This window comes from Antennarius striatus, chromosome 4 (genome assembly GCF_040054535.1).
Source record: "Antennarius striatus isolate MH-2024 chromosome 4, ASM4005453v1, whole genome shotgun sequence".
Taxonomy (NCBI): Eukaryota; Metazoa; Chordata; class Actinopteri; order Lophiiformes; family Antennariidae; genus Antennarius; species Antennarius striatus.
Window position 1 is genome coordinate 6,007,501 of NC_090779.1, and position 20,383 is coordinate 6,027,883.

Consider the following 20,383-nt stretch of genomic DNA (forward strand, 5'->3'; position numbering starts at 1 on the left):
TAAACTGTGTGATCAGTATTATTAATGTGTTCAAGTGGTGTAAATCTGTGGTTTTACGTTTTTTATCGGCTTAGCTGCCACAGAACAAGTGATCCTCTAAAATGTTACCATTGCAATAGATATTTGTTCATCTTAAGCTTCTTTTTCACATATTGTTTGATGTCTTAACATTACATTGCTGGTAGAGTAATTATTCATGCACTTATATACTTTTGTATATTTTCTGTTACATCATGTGGTTTTATGGTTAAAAAAATCCAATGTTTTTAGTCACTTGCAGAATCATCAGCCATGAAAAGCAAAAACACCAATGATTTCTTTGTCCCAAAAGTTTTAAGTAAATGTTTTTCTGCAGGCGGTGTGTGACCAGAGGCTGATCTATGCTGGGAAACTTTTGCCTGACCATTTGCACATAAAAGATGTCTTCAGGCAGGTGTGTGAGAGGATTTGTGTGTGTTTGCATGTATTTACAATTGGACATTCTTGCATTTGGTTGAAATACAATGACATGGAACCTCAGGGCAAGTCTGACCTACTGTATGTGTCAATGTCTTGTTTCTGTCAATCTACTTATGCTTTTATGCTGCTGTCCGTACCGGTGCCAAACCAGAGAGAGTGGTACTTTTCTCTCAGCCACCTGTCTGATAGATTAAAGACTAGATTGCCTGCAAAAGGGTTGTTGTTCTTCATCAGACCGTCTCGGTATAATGTGTGACAGCGAGACTCCAGCCCGTCATTTAGCAGCTCAGAGAGTGGAACCCAGTCAGCCCACTGAGATAAACTGCGAACAATAGGAGGATCTGTGGTTGAGTGAAGTACACTGATCCCTCCCTTTGTTATGGGGCTATGTTCTTTTCACTAAGGATATTTTTCCCAATTTGAAAAGGAAAATACATTTGAAGGAAAATACACTAACACACCAACAAGGGCAGAAAAAAGCTGTGGCAAATTTTCAGCCTTGTTGATTTCCTGTCGTGGGAAATACCAAGAATTCTGCCTTTCCAGTCTTTGTAGTTGGAACAGTTTTATAAAGCCATAGTTTTGTTCCGGACTGATTCCTTTACTTGCTACTACTGCCTGTTTAATTCCGTTTTCTGCATGACTTAAGTTTGAATTTCTCAGTATGATAAACCCTTCAGTTTTCCTAATCAGGCATTTATCTTCCATTTTCCAGGCAGATTCTATTCCCACAGTGCACCTGGTCTGTGCCTTCAGGAATCAGCCCAAAGAGCAACTGGGAACTAGACCTGAGGTGAGAAACAATGATGTTTACTCAGATTTCACTATCCTCACAATTTAGATAGTGTTTCAGGAAACACCTTTTCAAGTTGGAGCTTCTGTGTTTACCTTCTGTATTCATGCAGATGTTTTAAGGAGACACAAAAGACTCATTTTACCACAGTTTACGGTAAATTATTCTTTCCGTCTTCTTCTTGGGCAAATTCAAATGGGGGTTTTATTTCTCGGTAATTTAGAGTGGACCTTCCTTAGAACTCCAAAAATGTTGATAATCTTTCAAATCACAAATTTTCATGTTTTAAAACATTCCTTTCTTTACATGTATCCTGAGAGATAAAATGAAATTGTGACCTGAATGTTCTGTGCTTTTATTTTTAGATGGTTGGCCATGTATGCAAAGCATTTTGTTTCAGTTAGTTTCCATGCTGGTCTAGTTTTACATTCATCATCCTTAGCTATAGTCTACACTTGGTTCCAAATTTGGTTTAAACACATTTCGAGATAGCAACTTCCACCTTTTCTGTGGGACGTTCACCTCAGTCCTCCAATACATAAGCAGCAGGTTAAGTTTGGAGATTGTCGCCTTTTTCATAACCACCCTCCATGGAATAGAATTAGTAGACTTTAATCCCTTGTCACTTAGAACATAACTCTAGTTTGATGTCAAAAAGAAAACTTGAGACATGCTTTGGTTTGAACAGTCCTGCTCTGCCTCAGCTCATAACGCGAACTCTCCAGTCATCCTATATTACAGAACTCAGCTCAAATTTTAAACAATTTCATACTCTTCTTTGCAGACCGCAGAGATGGAACAGCCACGTCCTGCCAGCTCCTCTTCTACAGTCCAGGATCCCAATAGTCCAGAGCTGAGGCAGAGGAGGCAGACCTCTTCAGCTGCTAGTGCACCTCAAACACATACCTCAGTGTCTTCACCACAAACACCTTCATGGACTGGTGCTACCATGTAAGCAATAATTAGATATGCTAATTTGTACATGTAATTTTGTCACACTGACTTCACCAGGTGTCAAATTTCAGCATTTTAATTATGGTCATGGTAAACATTTTTTTTCCAAAGACAACTAGTCAGAAAATTGTCAATTTTATTGCTGAGAACTTCAGTAGAGCCAGTATTGTGTTGCTTCTCTGTATCACAATCACCCTATCGGTCTGAAAATGTAACTGGATGAAGGGTCCAGTCAACAATAATGCACACTTCAGAGGCTACATAAACGGATGAAGACCTTTTTATCATTTTCACTCCTCTTTGTGACAGAAGAGTCAAACAGATTCATGTTGTTATAAACTATCATCTGTTCTGGACTCACTCAACCAAACACCTCAGGGAGGTGAAAAAAGGGTGCGGTTTGTTTTTGTACATCTTTGCTTCACAACTGAGAACATGCCTTGAAGAAATTGTAGATTGATATGATTGTTTCCACGTTGGTTGTATCATAAACTGGTGTTACTCGATCGATTCTATAATGTTGAACAGATATGAGCAGGCTGCTGTGTTTCTCTGCAGGCCTGGAGCAGCACAGATGACCCCACCAGCCTTTCCCACCTACTCCCTGTACAGCCCTCAGCAGCTAATGTGGCTACAACAAGTCTATGCCAGACAGTACTACATGCAATAGTGAGTTATTCACAATTAATCTTTGTTAGTGTGAACTCTTCCTTCTGCCCAAAGTGTTCTTGCTGTCTCACATGGCCGTGAGGGATTTTTGTCCAGCTCGTTTCTAATCCCCTTAATGTTTCTTTCACTTTCCGTAACCAGTCAGGCAGCGCTAGCGGCAGCAGGCAGCGTCCCGTCTCCACCCGCAACGACCATTGGCCAGTATCCACCAGTTCCTGCCCCCCAAGTACCTGTCCCAGCACCTTTAGCCAATCAGAACCCAATCAACAACCTGCCAGCAAATCCCAACCCAGGCCAAGATGCCGCTTTTATCAATCCCGGCGAGGCAAACCAGAACCTGCGACTGAATGCGCAGGGTGGGCCTGTGATGGCGGATGAAGAGGATGTTGAGCGTGATTGGTTGGACAGGCTATATTCTGCCACACGACTGGGCGTTCTCCTCATGATCATGTACTTCAACTCTAACCTGAGTCGCTTCCTTCTGGTGATGAGCACCCTCCTCATCTTGTATCTGTAAGTTCATTGTATTGTTTTATGTATTTAGTCTTTGACCACTACAATCATCAAACTTGCCTGCAAGGCTTCAATGTAGTGATAATAAAATGTGTTTACTTGGTAAGTTGTAGTTCAGGAGTGATAGTGATAACGGGTCGGATTATTCCACGTGAGGACTGTTATCAGTTGGGGCCATGTTGTTCCTTTACACAGTATGTTCCAGTCTCAAGCTGTTGTGTAATCCTTCCGAACGAATCCACACATTTCTCTATTCAGGCCTTGGCTAGGAATTCCGGCACATCCTGAAAGTATTCACAGCACGTTGTTTTTTCACCATTTCATGTCACAGGCCTTTTCTAAAATAGATTAAATTATTGTTTTCCTCAAAATTCTACACACAGTATCTCCATAATCACAATGTAAGATTTTTTTTTTTTTTAAATCACATGTACATAAATATTCACAGCCTTTGCTATAATGTTTAAAACTGAGCTGAGGTGCTTTCTGTCTCCAATGGCCATCCTTAAGTTGTTCCTACAACTGATCAGAGCAGTTGGGGATAAAGTGCCTTGCTCAGTGGCACGTCAACAGTGCCCAGGAGGTGAACTGACACCTGAGGCTACCAGTCCACACTCTATATTCCACCTTCCTGTTACCAAGCCAAGTCCCTGTGGACTATACCACTGCTGGCCAGGTAGATGGGCATGCGCAAAATGTTTTCATACTTTTTTTTTTCTTTTTAATTAAATAAAAGTATAAAATTCGGAAGTTTTAGGGGAACAATTAATTTAAATGAATACTTTTTGGATTTGAGCTGTAGCAGAATTTGAAAGTGCTGTGAATATGTATTGGATGCACTGTAGATTAAAAATATTTGTCGGGAGAATGGAAAGTCAGAATTGTAATTGTTATTTTCCTCTTGAGGTAGAACAATATTTAAAAATAACCAAGACAAGATTCAAGACATGGTTTAGAGATGAAACGGTGACGCTGTATGCCTGGTGAACACACCCTACTCCTCACACACGGCCATCTGTGTTTGAGGAACGATTAATCTTCCGCAGCAGGTGGACGGTTAATGTTTAGTCCTAAACTGCAGTCATCTGTGTTGATCCCTCACCTTCATTTCGGTCGGCTCTCACCCTCTGTTCTCATCAATCAATCACTCTGTCAGGAGGATACAGATTGTCCTTCAAACACCAAACACCTGGTGGCAGCAGATAATGTTGAAGGACAGTGTACATAAAGAGGAATGTGGAGAACAGCAAACTGTTCTATGTTCAAACTATTCAAGCATCGCAACAATTGAGAATTTTTTTGTAATGCAAAATAACATTTAATCACAGAAAAATTAAGTGTAGTCAATCAGTTTAATTGAAGAAACTAAATATTCCTATAAATGATGTTTAGTTAAATGCAGTCATACAGAAGTCACAGAGTGAAATAGTTTTCTACATAGGTTAAATGAAAGTCCCTTACAGCTGACATGACACAGAAACCTTTTTTTTTTTATGTAAAATATCTATTTTTCTTGTGTTCTACAGACAAACTGCTGGTTGGTTTCCATTCAGAAGAAGAGTTGAGGCCCGAGTACCCAACCACCTGGAGCCCCCTGAGGTCCAGCACAACCAGCAGAATGAGAACAGGAATGAGAACAGGGAAGCACTTCCAGTAAGGAAACATCATGTTTCTGTGATTCATTCATCTTGAGTGTACCAAGTTGTTCATACGTATGTGTTTGTGTGTGTACTGCTATATGGTATATTTTAGCAATTTCAGTTTTTATTGTCTTTACCTGAGTTTGTTTCATGTGTCTTCAGGATGATGAGCTCCCTGTGGGACAAAGACAAGAACCTGTTGGAGCAGCAGATGAGTCAGATGCACAGGAACCAATGACAGCAGTTTTAGTACCTCCTCACCGGGTGTCGGTCATGTGGACAGCCTGGGTTTTCTTCAAAACTTTCTTTTCCTCCCTCATACCTGAGATTCCTCAGGGTGTGGCCAACTGACCACCTAAGATAGTTAGAGACAAAAGAATTATTTATTTGTTCCAATCTATGAGCTTGTGGCTTGAGAAGCAGATGGAAGGAAGTTGTCAACTCGAGAGAGAGTAAAAACATTGTTAAAGACATTGTGTTAATAGAACGACTGGAACTTTCAGATGAAAACACCAGCAAAATAGTGCCAGGCTCTAGAGATTCCAAATGTGTCATCTGCAAGCAAAGGACATGAGTCATGAAAGTTCTTACCGGTGTAAAGTGTCTCGCTGATTGTCGGTTTTTAGCGACATCAGACGGCCGTCGAAGACAAGTGCAACTACCTGAACCAACAGTAGGTGGCAGCAGAGGATTCAAAAGCAAACCTTCAACCTGACTCATTTTTTTACCTTCACTCCTCCAGTCTGGAGGGTCATGTGCTTCCAGATCAGCTGGTGAGTTTTCCAAATGAAGAACATTTCCCAGTTCTAGAATCTGAGGTTTGATGAGCTGCGGTCAGTCGGAGTAAAATTGGTCATCAGCATAAGTCAGTACTCATACAATATGTAAATGTGTTTTTGGAAAACTACATGTGTCTTCATGAAGCTTCGGTTTGATGACAGTAGTTTTCCAAAAGGACTTACATGTGTACATGTTTGAAAAATGTATAAAATATTAGAAAAGAATGTTAATAGAATATAAAAATTCAAATATTTAGCATTCTGTGTTCTTAGAGTAATCTAACCTATACACAATTTTCTGAAATTTAGTTCTTAATATTTGCGAAATTTGTACAAAATGTCAAGTTTCAAACTTGTTTTTTTCTTGCTCCTCTACAACGGGGATGAACATTGAGCTTGAATGCTGGAATATTTGAACTTACGGTTCAGGTATTAAAGCTCACATTAGAACACATGAGAAAAAGTCATCAAAATTCAGATTCTGGTTAGACTTTTTTTCTGGGTGGGTTTTTCTATTGACAATCAGTGACGGCTGTCTTCACCAAATACGGAGTTCTGGTTTGATATTAGATTTGTTGTATTTATCAAATCATTAAGTGTGTTTTCTGTAAGATAATCGTGCTAGCATTTAACCTGTTAATGTACACACAGCACTTTACCACATGTCTAATATGCAGATGTGTTCACATATGGTGCATTGATTCAGAGGTCAGAGTTTTTTTTACAGAGTTTAAATTTATTTTAAGTTAGAAGCCAAAGTAATAGGGGTAAAAACCAGGTCAGTGCTGTTTAATCTATGGCAAACATAACTAGAAATATATAATAGTGAATTGACGCTGAGCTGATTTACTTTTGTTGATACTTTTGTAGCTGCGGCTTGTATCTACCCTCCATATTGTGTCGTCTTAGCTCACAAAGCACCATTTTATTATTTTATTGTCATGTTTGACTTCATGTAACTTTTCAATAATATAAACTAAAAAGATTTTCATTTGTTATTATAACATTCACAGGTCTGATGCATTCATGATAAAAACATTTTAGTTATGAAGTCATTGGCAATTTCACCATTTCCAAAGTAATCGATTTTGCACATGAACCTCAACATGAACATCGCAAGTGATGCATGTTTTGTTAATGTATAAGGAGTAAATAGAAGTTGGTTTAAAATCTTTAATGTCACAAAAGGTTGGGTGTTACAACGCCTGTGTCAAGAGGGTAATTTTATTCTTCGATTTTATTTACATTATTGCCCTTCTGTAAAGTTAGCACTTCTTTGTTTATCCTGCGCTCATGTTGCTTTCTGTGACAGTTAATTGTAAATGTAAGAAATGGATGCATAAATATTGTTAACTTTAATCTGTTGTTTGTCATTGTGTTGATTTGTTGCAGATATTGTTTGTTAATGCTGCCTTTTACCCCAAAGTGCAACTACAGATTTGTGGAATGAACCTATTTAAGGTCATGTTGTCACAGGGCACACATGGACTAGAGAATAATTAACATTTAGACCTCGAGTACACTCGCCAGTTTGTTGGCTCAACTCCCAAAGCAAAAAGTTTGGTCCACATATCAACATTATGTAACCTTCAATAACCGGATCCGTCCCCATGAACGCCATCACTCCCACTCCTCTACTTACCTGCATGTTTGTGAGTGTTCAATCCGTTTGTGTGTTTAAGTCTTCCAAGTATCTTCTCGTACTTCCTTATTTATATAGTTAAGACCAGAACACGACTTAACTGTTTCCTCCCTGGCACACCTATGCTGTTATACACCCATGCCCCATGTATGGCTGCTTAAAAAAACAAGCATGCAGAAAAACTGTCATAAAAGCAATAATCATTCAAAGTAACTTAAAAATTTTTGCAGCCAACCTCCAAATATATTTTGCTTCACATAAAACATTTTTTCAACATAAAATTTAACAAAATAATGTTTTTTCATACTGAAAGACTCAATATATTTTCTTGTGTTTTGCCTTATATTTGTAGCCAGTCTTCAAAATATTTATGACACAGGTCAAATTTAATCAAAAATTATATCTGAAAACAATTCTTGGAATTTTTCCTTATGGCAGACTTAAAAAGCGGTTACACATACATTATTTTTACACTGTTCACATCCACTTTTCTTCCTCATACCCTCCTGTAAGTGTTTGTTTGTAACCACTTCCCTCTTTCTTTTCTTTCCTCCAATAAGGTCCCAGAAGCTGGTGGAAAAGTTTCTGTTTACTAGACAGTCGAGTTGATTTCAATTTGTGTAACGCCCGAAGAACCATCCAGCAGCTGATGCAGAGGATGTTTGGGGCTCAGTCTTTCCATCCTGGACCACTCCTGCAGTGGCTACAATTGGTTCTTTACTAGCTCCAAAAGAAATTTCTGAAAGCAAAGCTTGAAAAGTGCTCATTGTTCCAACAAGAGGTTGGCTACTTGGGAAATGCCACCTCCAGTAGGAGAGTCTCCACAGACCCCACAAACATTGAAGCGATGTCTGAGTGGAAGATGTGTCCCTGCTTGGGTTTTGCCAGCTATCACCTCCCGCTTTGCAGAGGGCTTTACAAACTTACCCTCCCACCATGACCTCTTCCTGAATGAAATAGTCCTTTTTGCCAACATTGGCTGTTTGCGAAGAAACCTGAGCCAGCATTCAACCTCCTTTCTCCTCCCTTCCTTTGCTCACCATTCTCACTTCAGTGCCGGCTGATGACACCGAGCTTCTCTTGTTCCATCACAATCAGTTGTTCAACTGTAAAACATTAGATGCCATCAAAAATAAAGCACAGCCTCAGATCCACCACTTCATCCAGAACTATTACCAAATCCAATGGGTTCTTTTTACCCTCCCAATCCTCCCACCGAGTTTGATGAAAATCCATTGTTTTTGTAATCTTTTTTTTTTTTTTTAAACATATCCAACATACCTTAGGTTAAAAAAAAGTCTTAGATGTCTGTAGGGATCATATACTTTATACCTTATACCAATAAGTTATACCCTTATACAGTAGTTGCTTTTTAAAAGAAACATGAGTCTTTATAATAATGTAGTTTCATCTATATTTATATAGAGACAAGACAATGTTATTGCTGTTCATGAGGGCCAGGTTTAGACTGAGGATATGTCAGGGAGGATGGAAACAGCAGTCGTCACTTTGAGTAGGAATTACGTCTAAAGTTCAGCTAAAGCTAATATTTAGTTACACAAGACATGTGAGGACCTTAGACATAAGCCTTTTAAATCGCAAAATATTTTAAGAAAAATGAAACCACAGTTGTCCAAAAATTCCTCTCATAAAGATATAGAGATAGAGACATAAGCGATATAAAAAAAAGTTAGAAAAAAACAACAACAGCGAAAGCAATAGTAAGAAAATAACATGGACAAAAACTACAACAATCACAGCACCATACTGTATTTATTTGTGTGTGTGTTTGTGTGTGTGTGTGTGTGTCGGAGATGATGGGGATGGCAGTGGGGTTCCCACACATCTGAGGTCTGCCCAGACCCCGCACCGTGCCAACGATCAAACAGGGTGTGCAGAATAATTATTTCTGACATGAAAGAAAAAAATACACCCATGTAAAGAAAGATCACTTTCAAAATCATGAATAAGCAGCAATAACCCAGCATATGAGAAAGACAGTGATGTTGACGTGTTGCCAGATAGTGACATCACGTTATTTGTATATTTCTGATTGGTTTGAATGCCAAATTTTAGTACTTTTGAGTAAAAAAATCTCTGAATAAGTTGTGATAATGGCACATTTTTATATTTTCATAAAACATAAAGCCTGAAGGCTAAAACGCTGACATATTTCTAAATGAAGTGTCTGCTCAGTGCTGTGATTTCTTCTTATCGTTAATGCAAAGATGTATTGAAATAAATTGCTTTATTTTACCTGAGGCTTTGTATGATACAAGGTTGTACTTTGACCAGTTTAAGAGGGTAAATCTGAGTCAGTGTTTGTCCTTCCACCAAGCATCACTCACCGATTGGATAAAGGACAAGGATTCCAGCAGATATCTGCAGTGCAGGAAGCCTCTCTGCCAGTGGAACGAACTCAGTTAGTGGAAGGCTGGATGGGAGTAAAGAATTCTTTTAGCAAGAACCAAAGAAAATCTTTGGCTGAGTTTTGCATTATTTAATGTGTATGAAAGCGGATCGGCCACATCTTTAAGGAATTTAGGGCAAACAGGGGCACAAAAGAGGACTTTAAACACTCTGGAGCTGAGATGAGACTGAAAACAAAGAGGAGGGGAGAATTCAGGACTCTGCTGATCAGTGTATAACCACACTCCATGCTGCATTTTTTGGTTGCACCAGAGGGAAACGTGAACTTTCGAACATACAAGTGAACTGCAAACCATCCCACAGCGTCCAAAGGATCAACGGACTGTCAAAAGGAGAAGAATCCACGTACAAACATGTCTCACGCTGTTTTCTCAGAGCTGCTGCTCCTGCTGACTCTCTGGGGGTTTGGAGCTTCCTACGCCTGCCTACAGGATCCGGCTTTGGCCTACAGATTGAGCGGCGCTGTGTGCCGTCTCACCTACCCCGCAGCTGTTGTGTGTGAGTGGCAGTTTGAGATTTTTGATACCCAATTAAATTTGAATAGTCAGAGATCTTTAAAGAACCACAACACAGTCGCTCTTCTAGGAGGTCATTGTTGAGGTGGGGCTTTCCTTTTCACAGCACTAGAAGTCGACCTTCCAAACAGCACTGGTTGTTGGATTTGAAGGGAAGAAAATGTTATGTAGCAGTGTAGTATAGTATACTATCAAGTATAGTATTGAATCAGTACAGTTTGATAGTATATCAAAACTATTGATATAGTATCAAACTGAGACAGAGCAGTTTGCCAATTCAAGGTCCTCTTGTATGCTTTTATAATTGTTGAATGTTTTTTCCAGTTGAGAACCTTGATTGTGTATTTTTACAGTGGCTTTTAGACACTCTGTATCCATGGAAACGCCACTGCTGTGTAGTTAATGTTTCCTCACCTGACTGTTATGTACCTGTGTTTAAACGTCTGTCTGTTGGCAGTGAATGAAAAAACCACTAAAGTGATTGAAGCCGCATTCCAACATGCACGATACCCACGCGTGAAGGGAGAGAAATCCATAATGTTTATAGGCAGCATCAAATATGACCTGGATAAGTATGAGGAAACACACACACATACACACACACACACACACACACACACACACACACACACACACACACACACACACACTCACGCATAATGCACACCTGCATAGGTGGAGAAAACAAGGTCTATAAAATCATGAAATCCCTCTCTGTTGAGCAGCTTGGAAATTCAAAGCCTGTCCATTGGTCGGAGTGAATTTGATCTTCATCCAGGAAAAGGCATCGCCATGGAGATAAGTAACGTGTCTGTGGTCTTCAAAGGGACCGTCCAGTATGAATATAGCAACTGGGTGTGAGTCGGAGTTTCGTGTTTATATGAACTTATTCACTCAAAAACAACCTTAATGACAGAAAATAGATAAGAACAAAACACAACACACACACACAGACACACACATACAGACACACACACACACGCACACACAAAATTTCACATCAGTCTTGTTTAATCGTACCTCTATAGAGGTTCCTCCTGTAAACTTCATTGAACGGCACGGAAACATTGTAACATGCAGGATGGCCCTAGAGCTTAAGTTTAACTTATTTACGCTCACAGTCATGGAATCTATTGCAATGTACAAAAAATGTTTTCCAAATACAGATATTAGATGAGTTATTCATATTTGTCTTTCTTTTTCTCTTTTTTTTTCAATCAGTGTCAACATTTCAGATTCAGTCAACTTTGAAATTTCCTCCAATGTTGATCTCGGAATCAACCCCAAACTTTGTAAGTACCTTACTGTACTTTCTGTCAGTAAACCTGCACATCTGATTTTTACAAACATTTCTCATCCTAACTTAAATAGAATACAACTGTGCCTCTGGAAAAATATGAAACAAAACCACATCGATCTTAATGATATTAACACAAAGGGGCTGCTACTTTCTCACAAATTGTAGTTTGAATTAAAGACAATTGACATGGTTTATTCCATTTAATTCTCATATGAATCATGTGTCCTTATCCTTGACTGTGTTGCGTCTGCATTAGTCTTACTATCACGGTGTATCGGTTAAAAGCAGTCAGGAAACAGGTTTATCTGTCTATTATCATCGTGCTTATGCACATTACGTTTGTGCTCTGTGACGTAACATCCCATGTGGAAGTATCTAACGGTTTAGTCAACTGGAACCTCCTTTGTTTCACTTCCAGCACTGTGTGATATGAAGAGATAACACGAGATTAACTCTTATCTTGTAGCCCCAAGTACATGTTCTTTGTTATGTCTGTCTCCTATCAGACTGTGGAGCAGGAAAGGTAGCGGCAGACACATCCGATTGTTATCTGAATTTTCACGAGCTTCATCTGCATTTGCAAGGTGACAAAGAGTAAGTTGCAGTTCACTGCCCTTATAGACTCAGCAGTGCAATGGTAGAAGTATTTGCCCTTTGAAAGTACTGTAACCTTGAAGAAATATGTTTTCTGTTTCGGGACAGACCAAACTGGCTCAAAAAGGTCTTCACAGATTTTATCACCTTCACTGTCAAAATGGCAGTAAAAGCACAGGTAGGGACGGGGGGGGGGGTCATCTGTAACTCATCACTTTTCAGTTTGTCATTGAGAGTACATGTTAACCCAAAAAAAAAAAAAAGTTATGAATAACAACAAGTCAATGTCTGTTGATTCTGTTTTCAAATGCAGATTTGTAAAGAGATAAACAAGGTGGCAAATATATTGGCTGATTTCATACAAGACACAGCAGGTGTGTATGTGAAAGACTCAGTATGTGTGTATATACTGTATGTATAAGTATATATGCATGTGTGTGTGTGTGTGTGTGTCTATATACAATAAACAAAACAGAGGCTTGGTTTGTATTTCTCTAGGGAAAACACCTCAGTACCTCTCTAAACTCTTAAACCTTTCCAATAGTATGTATTCACCACCTAAGCACTAATAATTTCATTACCCTGTTCCAAAGGTTTGCACTGTCCTTCGCCAGCATTTCTTTTGTTTTGCTGCAGCAAATAACTGGAAATCCCTTCAAGACTCCCTTGTTCATTCACTTCTTCCATCCCTCATGTTTAAAAAGAAAGTACAGTAAAACACTTAACATGTATACAACAGCTGACTGGTCTACGTGTCGACTCGCCTTCTGCTCTAACTCCATATAGCTTAGCATGATTGATGTGAACTGTTTCTCCTTATCTGATTTTTTTTTGTTTTGTTTTGTTTTGTTTTGTCTTTGGTTACATTTTTTTTTTCTTCTGCTGGGGCCTCTTGTCAGGTCATCAATGTACAGTAAACATGAAGTTGTTCTGAATTGATCTTACCTGGTAAAATAAAGGTTATATTATATATTATATAGTATTTATCTTTCTTTCATGCATCATACTAATGTCTAAAGTTTCATTAGCAACAAACTGCAGAAAAGGTTGCAATGATATATCTAGTAAATCCAGATGTGATGATATACTCATCTGAGGATGTGATCACAGAGTACTTCTTCCAGCATTTGCTTAAATCATCTCATTTGTTTTCTTCTTCACTGTTTCCGTACATATTTGTCATGCCTTAATGAACTGTAATTACTGTACCGGTACACTGCCACCACCATTTCCGCTGGTGAAGTAGGTCAGAAGAACAATTTTCACTATAGGCACACTACAGACAGTATAGTCGTTTGACATGTGTTGGTGTTCATATTTCATTTGGGATGCCTCTAAACATTAGTTTGTGTCCACAGAGCAATTCCTGACGGATGGAGACATCAGTGTGGATATCGGCTTGACTGCCCCCCCTGTCATCACCGCCAATTACATAGAATCATACCACAAGGTAAATAATAGCTACAGACAATGGCAGGACAAGCGACACAATAATGGAGTTGGGACACTACAGAGCATTAATAAAATAGAATGTGATTATCTGATAAAATCATTCATTTTGCACATGAACACGCCTAATTTCATTATGAAATGAAATGAAAAATGAAAACTCATTTGTACTGCAAATTTGCAGTACAAATCAGGATTATTATTTTTTTCTGTTAATCAATCAATGTTTCCTTTTCAAACATGTACTAGGGGCTGACCAGGTACAAAAATACCACTGCTGTCATCAGTAAATCTGTTTTTCACCCCAGTCAGCTGAGTGAAAACAGGATGCTGTACTTTTGGTTGTCAGGTCAGTATTTTGTATCATGTTATCTTTTTGAGATAAAACATTCTTTTGAAAAGAAACTAATTTTGGTACCATAGTAGGCAAACCACTATGGTACCCAGTGTGGGATTTTCCAATTCTGCTGTTGATCTTCATTATTGAAGTTTATTATTGAATACTTATACAACCCTTTTACATGAGGTGCATAAATATATCAAACAATCAATTCTATAAATCTGGTCGATTAGTTGAAATCCAGGTTTTGAAACATTGTCTAATGATGAAATAAGGTCAACAATAGGCTAAGAATTTAACTTTATTCTAACATGGATCTGGATCATCATATGGACTGATCTTTCTTTTCAATAATGCTTACAATTCAAAAATGAATAGAATAGAATAGAATGGAATGGAATAGAATAGAATAGAATAGAATAGAATAGAATAGAATAGAATAGAATAGAATAGAATAGAATAGAATAGAACAGACTTTATTCCTCCCCCAAATGGGCAATTCAGTTAGTTATAAGCAGCATAACAGAACATTATATTTTCAGACAACACACCCTATTCAAGGAAATAATAATTCTAAGAATAAATTAATAAATTGATAATAACAGAATAGAATGCCCACATACACAAATATTCCATATTTTATGATGTAGAAAGTCACAATTTATGGGATTCATAGAAAATTCATCACTGTGAGACGTCAATTATCTGTAATTACTTACTGTAATTCCTAAGGTTGTGTTTCCATGGCATAGGTTAAACAGTATATGACTCCTGTGTTGTAAGATTACTGCTATTAGGTGAAATAACGTAACGTAAAATTAAAGGAGGAGGTCACATAAAGGAAAAACTGTGGAGAACAGATGGACAATGAACAGTGAAGAGAAAGAGAATGATCGGAACTGTGAAAATAAATGATATACAGAAGCAACAAGGACCACAGAAAAGACAAGAAATAACAGGAGATCAAAAACAGCAACAAGATCAAAAAGAAAACAGTCCAAGTCAATACCCTAGGACCATAATAATAAATTCTTTGAGCTATAACTTCAACTTTCTCCACTGCACCAGTCAAAGTGCAGCAGCTCTTCCACATGGAGGATTGTGAAAGTTGCACTGGTGCTTAACATTGGGATTGCGTTGGTACTCCATTGTGCTAAAAGCTGTCATTTGCATTAAATCCAGATGAGTTATTTAACCCAATGCTTGCTGCTGCCCACCATGATGGCCGTTTCCAGCTAAACATATCTGGAGCAGAACTAAGTGTGAGTATGTTACAGCCTCACATTACTTGTATAGTATCTAGATTGGATGCAAACTGTTGTTTATAATGTTTTTAAAGGCACTTTCTGCTTAAAGATCACAGTAACCTGACTAATAATCTTTTGATTATGCAACCACAAAACTTCATGCATTTTATTTCTTTTTCTCTGAAAACAACATTTGAACATGGATCTTTAAGGTTAATTTAAAAATATTTAATTGTCATTCTGGCATTGTGATTTCAGGAACCTTTAAAGAAAAAATTATCCAGCGCTCCGCCTGAATTTATCAGAAAGGTATCATGGAAACGCTCATCCTGCACCTCCCAAAATATAAACATATACATGTTTGTCACGTAATATTATTATTTTTCATTTGCTTGTGTGTTCAGTGTCTGCTGGAATCAGGTTCCCCAGAGTTAAGAGTGTGGAGTTCCAGTGTTCCTCACCTAAATACATCCACCTCGGGTACAACTGTCTGGACAAAGGCTTCTGGGAATCTCTACTGTGAGAGTCAAAGCATACCAATACTCTTCTTTGAAACGGTACTTTGCCTTTTTATTTGGAGATATTTTCCACCATGTGTTAAAAAACTTAGGAATAAAAAGTTAAAAAGTAGTGATGCAAGCAGTTTACAAATGATGATGATGATGATGATGAGTGATTCTGTACAAGAGGTAGGGGTAGCAGGTCCAGTAAAGCACAAGGAATGAGACACCCAAGGTTCCTGGTTGTGAAGTGGCGTACCTCATGGACAAATCTTTGATGGTCAGAGCTCCACCATATCAGGTTCTTTCTCTGGTATGTCCATACCGACTGTCCAAAGTCCACCGATGGGACTCCCATTCCCCATTTGCTAGAGAAATGGAATATGCTGACATTTTTCCAAAAGGAGGGCAGCATCGTTGGTGGGACAGAGAGATGAAACAATTTCAAAGGTCCCTGGCAGTGTCACCACTAGTCGTAGAAGGTCGAAGTCCTTTAGGTAAAACATTAGCTTCCCCCAAGGTGGAGAGTAGCTAAGGGCAAAATCTAAGTGGTGGACCATGTGAGGAGTGTATTAGGAATGCATTGAGCTGGTTTACCTGTGTGACGGTGTTCGATATATGAAACATCCCTGGTGACCTCAGATACATCAGTTAGCATGTGCCCTGGTTCATCATCCCATGTGTTGTGGTTCCAGCCTCGTGTTTGTCTGTATTGTTATGCCTCTAACGATTCTTGGTTTGTTTTCAATGTCTAGGTTGTGGTTGTGACCGTCACTGCGTCCTATGCTGACAAGAAGCTGTTCTTGCATGGTATATCATCACAGTAAGAGCGTCCACGTTATGTTCATTAGATGGACTGTCTTCAGCATTACGTGGAGGTCAATTCACACTTTGTGTTGAGCTGGATGTATAATATGGATTCTCCTTCCTCTCTAGGATCTCTGTAGAAAAAGCTGAGCTGCCATTACGAAATCAGTTGGTGAGATTTTAGTTTGTATATTTATTTTTTTTCTCACTGACAAGTTTTCAATTGCAGGAAATAAAAAAGATGAAGCTTTACTATTAATAAAAGCTACATTTTTAAAAGTCAACTATATAAAAAAGAAATACAAATGATTAATTCAAAAGATTTCCAGCTACAAACATAATTTTCTTTAGTTTTATTTTGGCAATATTAACTTGAATTACAGTATTTTAAAATTGTTAAAAATAGTAATGATTTAATATTTGGAATGTTAGATACCCCTTCATTGGTAATCATTAATAACTGTCCACTTCCTGCTGCTGCATGAGACACAACTGGAGTTCATAAGAGAAGCCGTGGAAAAGATCGGCATTCCCAAAGTCCTGTCTGGTATGAAAAAAATATATAAACATATTAAAAATAACAACAACAGTAATACTAATGAATGAATGAATGGATGAATGAATGAATGAATGAATGAATTAATAAATGAATGAAATAATGAATAAATTAATTAATTAATCGAATGAATTTCATTTGAGATGAGGATTATCCCCCTAGGTGCATTTGTAACATAAGAAAACAGTAATAAAGTATAGACATGCAATTAAGCAATATATACAATATGTAAACTTTAGATCTCTAATAAAGAAAAACAAATAAATGAATATTCAAGCAAATAAGACAATTAAGTAGCTCAGCTTCAACAGTGACGTGCACTTTTTTTAAAATTACAGTATATTGATGCCTGTTAGTCCTCGGAATGGTCGCTGGCTGGATGGATGGATGGATGGATGGATGGATGGATGGACTGTATTGAGTCCAGGTTTTGTTCCAGGTTTTGTGTAACACTGGTGTCTGTTTCAGTTCTGGAGGTGGAGCTAACCCGGCTGTTGGACAAACAAGGAGCGAACCTATTTGACATACTCAACCCAGATATTCTTCCTCGAGACGTGAGTGTGCTGCTTTATTTCATTGTGTTCCCTGCCTCTTCTTCTTCTCGGTCACATTGCTTTTCTCTTTCCCTCTCCATCTCACAGGGCTTCGTGTCGATCGAGTTAGATTTCGGTTTCCCTCATCACCTTCTGGTTGAATTCCTCAAGAAGACTCTACAATAAACAGGCAACGCTTACAATTCTTGTGCCAGATTTTGTCTCAGTGACCGAAACTGTTGAAATTTTACCATTTGAATTTATGATTTGTAAAATGTTAATGGAAATGAATAAACAATATTTCTCAATTTGTAATTAAAATGTAAAATCATAATTGTCAAGGTTGGAGATTAGCCATAATATGTGTATGGTAGGATGTGGAAAATGACAAAACGTTTGTAGCTTTTAACTTATCGTGTTAAATATTAGAATGTCACACTCTGTGTAGTTACCAATGCATATGTGTAGACAGCACAAGGTACAGTAGGTCGTTTTACTGAACGCGTTTCCCTAATTGTCAGATCAACAGTATTTGTGGGTGAGCAGAGAATATTTACGTTAATCACAAAGCTGTTTCCATTTTAAACATTGATTGTAGGTTAGGCCCTTTGAATTATGATTGGGGTTATGATAGTAACACAGAAATCTGGTAACCACAGATGTCCAAGTGGAGAGAAGACCTGTGAGAAAATAAAGGAAAATATCATTGGTATAATACGCTTGATTACAAAGGCAGAGGCAGAAATGATGGAGAGGTTTTTTCTTCTTCTTCTTTTTGTTTCTGATGTAGCAAATACATAAAAAATTGTGAAAAAAAATAATAATGAGAAGAATTATTCTCACAGATCTGGATTACGATCTATGTTGTATCCTTGTATCTCTGAGTTGTCGTTGCTCTGATTCTCCACATTTGACTGGATGGAGTAGCTACATGAATTCTGAACCTTCAGTGAACCTTCAGTATCAGATCACTCTGATTTGGGATCCCATTTCAAAATAGATCAAATCAGAATTTTTAAAATATCCAATGTATATTTATAATTTATATACTGTATTTATATTTGTACTGTTCACAACAAATCTATGTGACATGTAGTCAAAGGACAAATGTGTTCTGTATTGGGAGGAAATTGTGATATGATCATTGGTTCTAGGAGTTCTCAGTAAGTTCTATAATTAGTAATTTTGTAAGCTGGTTCACGCGCAACAAATTTAATTTGTTACAGTGAATTGAATCTATGTAATTAGTTTAGACAATAGATACAATTAAAATCAGACAGTATCCTACACTGCTTAGGCCCCAGAACAATTGTTAAAGCCAGCGTCTGTTCACAAATTACCAACGTTTAATGTGAGACGTTTCTGACTGGAAGCTGTTTTTAACCTTGTAGAAATTGGGTCAAATCAAAATTGGCATGAAAAGCATCACTGTAAAAGTATTGGCCCACTGTTCTCTCAGCTCAGCTAAATGACTCCAGAAGTTCCCTGATGACTCCTGAATGATCCAATGTTGACCTAAATGACTAACAATGACAAACAGAGTGCCCCTGTGTGTCATTTGGGTCTCACATTCGCGCGTCCTACTTTTCAGTTTATTATTTCTAAACACAATATAAAATGTTGAATAAAATTGGTTCCACTTCACAATTGTGTCTGACATGTTGTTGATTCTTGAAAAAATATTTTCAGTTTGTTATCTTTAAGTTTGAAGCCTGAAAGTATTTTGGGGAGGCCAATACTTTTGCAAGGCACTGTAGCATTATGGGCTCACAATAGCATTCTAGCACAATAAGTCAAGTCAATGTGCAATCCATGGTGAGGCTCTGCTGGCTGCTGCCTCACCGCAGGTCTCTGCTCACTATTTCAGCAGTAAATGTGAAAATTTAGCCATTTTGAGTAAAAATAACCTAAAATTGGTGACGTTAAATGGAAAATAACTTTATATTACACATCACTGGATAAATACAACCATGCCATTTATTTCTTCCTTTTTTTCCATTTTTTTCTTTCACGACAGCAGGTGAAGCCGTGCCTCATCTGACCGTACATCACTTGTATATACTGTATATATATATATATGTGTATACATACACACATATACTGTATTTTGTATTTTGTCTCAGTGAAGATGCAACAACATACCTCTCTGACAAGCTCTTCCCAACCCGCGCTGTATGGTGAGTGTTTATGTAATAGGAGGAAGTGAAACAAAGGAGGAATGCCTCTTTCAGGTTGCAAAGAGATAAACGCTCAGAACACATGCCTCTGATTCAGATGTCTCCACTTTAAACGGCACCATGCCCTGGGAAAGTAATCTGTTTATTTTTGGCTACATCCCCAGTGCGGAGTACCTTGCAAAGAATGCAGGGCGTCAGATTGCACTTTTAATGCTACTTTTAGGTTATCACCTTTGGTTTCAGGTTGACTTTGCATGTCCGTGCACGTCAAAAAGGAATATAATTCACTGCTACAGTTATATGGTGTTGCCATCTCTCGTCATAATCAGCCTCATTCTGTGGAACGATAGACGAGTCGGAAGGATCTTCAGATTTGCCTGCTACCATTCATCTATTAAAAATGGAAGATGTAGTATGAAATTCTGCTTCGAGTTCATAATATATGTTCTCCAAGCAACTGCTTCTGGATTTCTTTGGTGTGGATCG

The 20,383-nt window shown here is 38.1% G+C and overlaps 2 protein-coding genes across 3 annotated transcripts in view; both read left to right on the plus strand.

The window, feature by feature from the left end:
* The window catches only part of herpud1 (homocysteine-inducible, endoplasmic reticulum stress-inducible, ubiquitin-like domain member 1), an 8,538-nt gene extending 1,372 nt beyond the window's left edge, over positions 1 to 7,166 (plus strand). The window contains exons 2-8 of the mRNA XM_068313173.1: positions 356 to 433; positions 1,175 to 1,252; positions 2,037 to 2,203; positions 2,765 to 2,875; positions 3,017 to 3,388; positions 4,915 to 5,041; positions 5,191 to 7,166. Of these exons, the coding sequence (XP_068169274.1) occupies positions 356 to 433; positions 1,175 to 1,252; positions 2,037 to 2,203; positions 2,765 to 2,875; positions 3,017 to 3,388; positions 4,915 to 5,041; positions 5,191 to 5,379 (1,122 nt within the window). The 3' untranslated portion in view covers positions 5,380 to 7,166. The remainder of the gene's footprint in view (positions 1 to 355; positions 434 to 1,174; positions 1,253 to 2,036; positions 2,204 to 2,764; positions 2,876 to 3,016; positions 3,389 to 4,914; positions 5,042 to 5,190) is intronic.
* Positions 7,167 to 9,701: 2,535 nt separating this feature from the next.
* cetp (cholesteryl ester transfer protein, plasma) lies at positions 9,702 to 19,367 on the plus strand. Of its 2 annotated transcripts, none has more exons than XM_068314232.1 (17): positions 9,702 to 10,377; positions 10,852 to 10,966; positions 11,120 to 11,251; positions 11,616 to 11,686; positions 12,201 to 12,288; positions 12,397 to 12,466; positions 12,602 to 12,662; positions 13,647 to 13,738; positions 13,987 to 14,086; positions 15,260 to 15,339; positions 15,583 to 15,633; positions 15,729 to 15,881; positions 16,580 to 16,647; positions 16,761 to 16,801; positions 17,104 to 17,178; positions 17,656 to 17,741; positions 17,829 to 19,367. In XM_068314232.1, the coding sequence occupies exons 1-17, from the start codon at positions 10,233 to 10,235 to the stop codon at positions 17,904 to 17,906; spliced, it is 1,506 nt and encodes a 501-aa protein (XP_068170333.1). In that variant the 5' UTR covers positions 9,702 to 10,232; the 3' UTR covers positions 17,907 to 19,367. The 2 variants fall into 2 exon arrangements, with proteins under 2 accessions (XP_068170333.1, XP_068170334.1); XM_068314233.1 differs by having other exon boundaries at positions 9,711 to 10,377; positions 16,761 to 16,803; positions 17,118 to 17,178.
* The last annotated feature ends 1,016 nt before the right edge of the window (positions 19,368 to 20,383 follow it).

What these genes read in the sequence shown, in the direction of transcription:
- cetp (XM_068314232.1), top strand. Translation starts at nt 10,233, where the DNA reads ATGTCTCACGCTGTTTTCTCAGAGCTGCTGCTCCTGCTGACTCTCTGG. An exon ending in ATCAAATATGACCTGGATAA is followed by an intron (nt 10,967 to 11,119) that starts GTATGAGGAAAC and finishes TCTGTTGAGCAG; the next exon opens with CTTGGAAATTCAAAGCCTGT. An exon ending in CGGAATCAACCCCAAACTTT is followed by an intron (nt 11,687 to 12,200) that starts GTAAGTACCTTA and finishes GTCTCCTATCAG; the next exon opens with ACTGTGGAGCAGGAAAGGTA.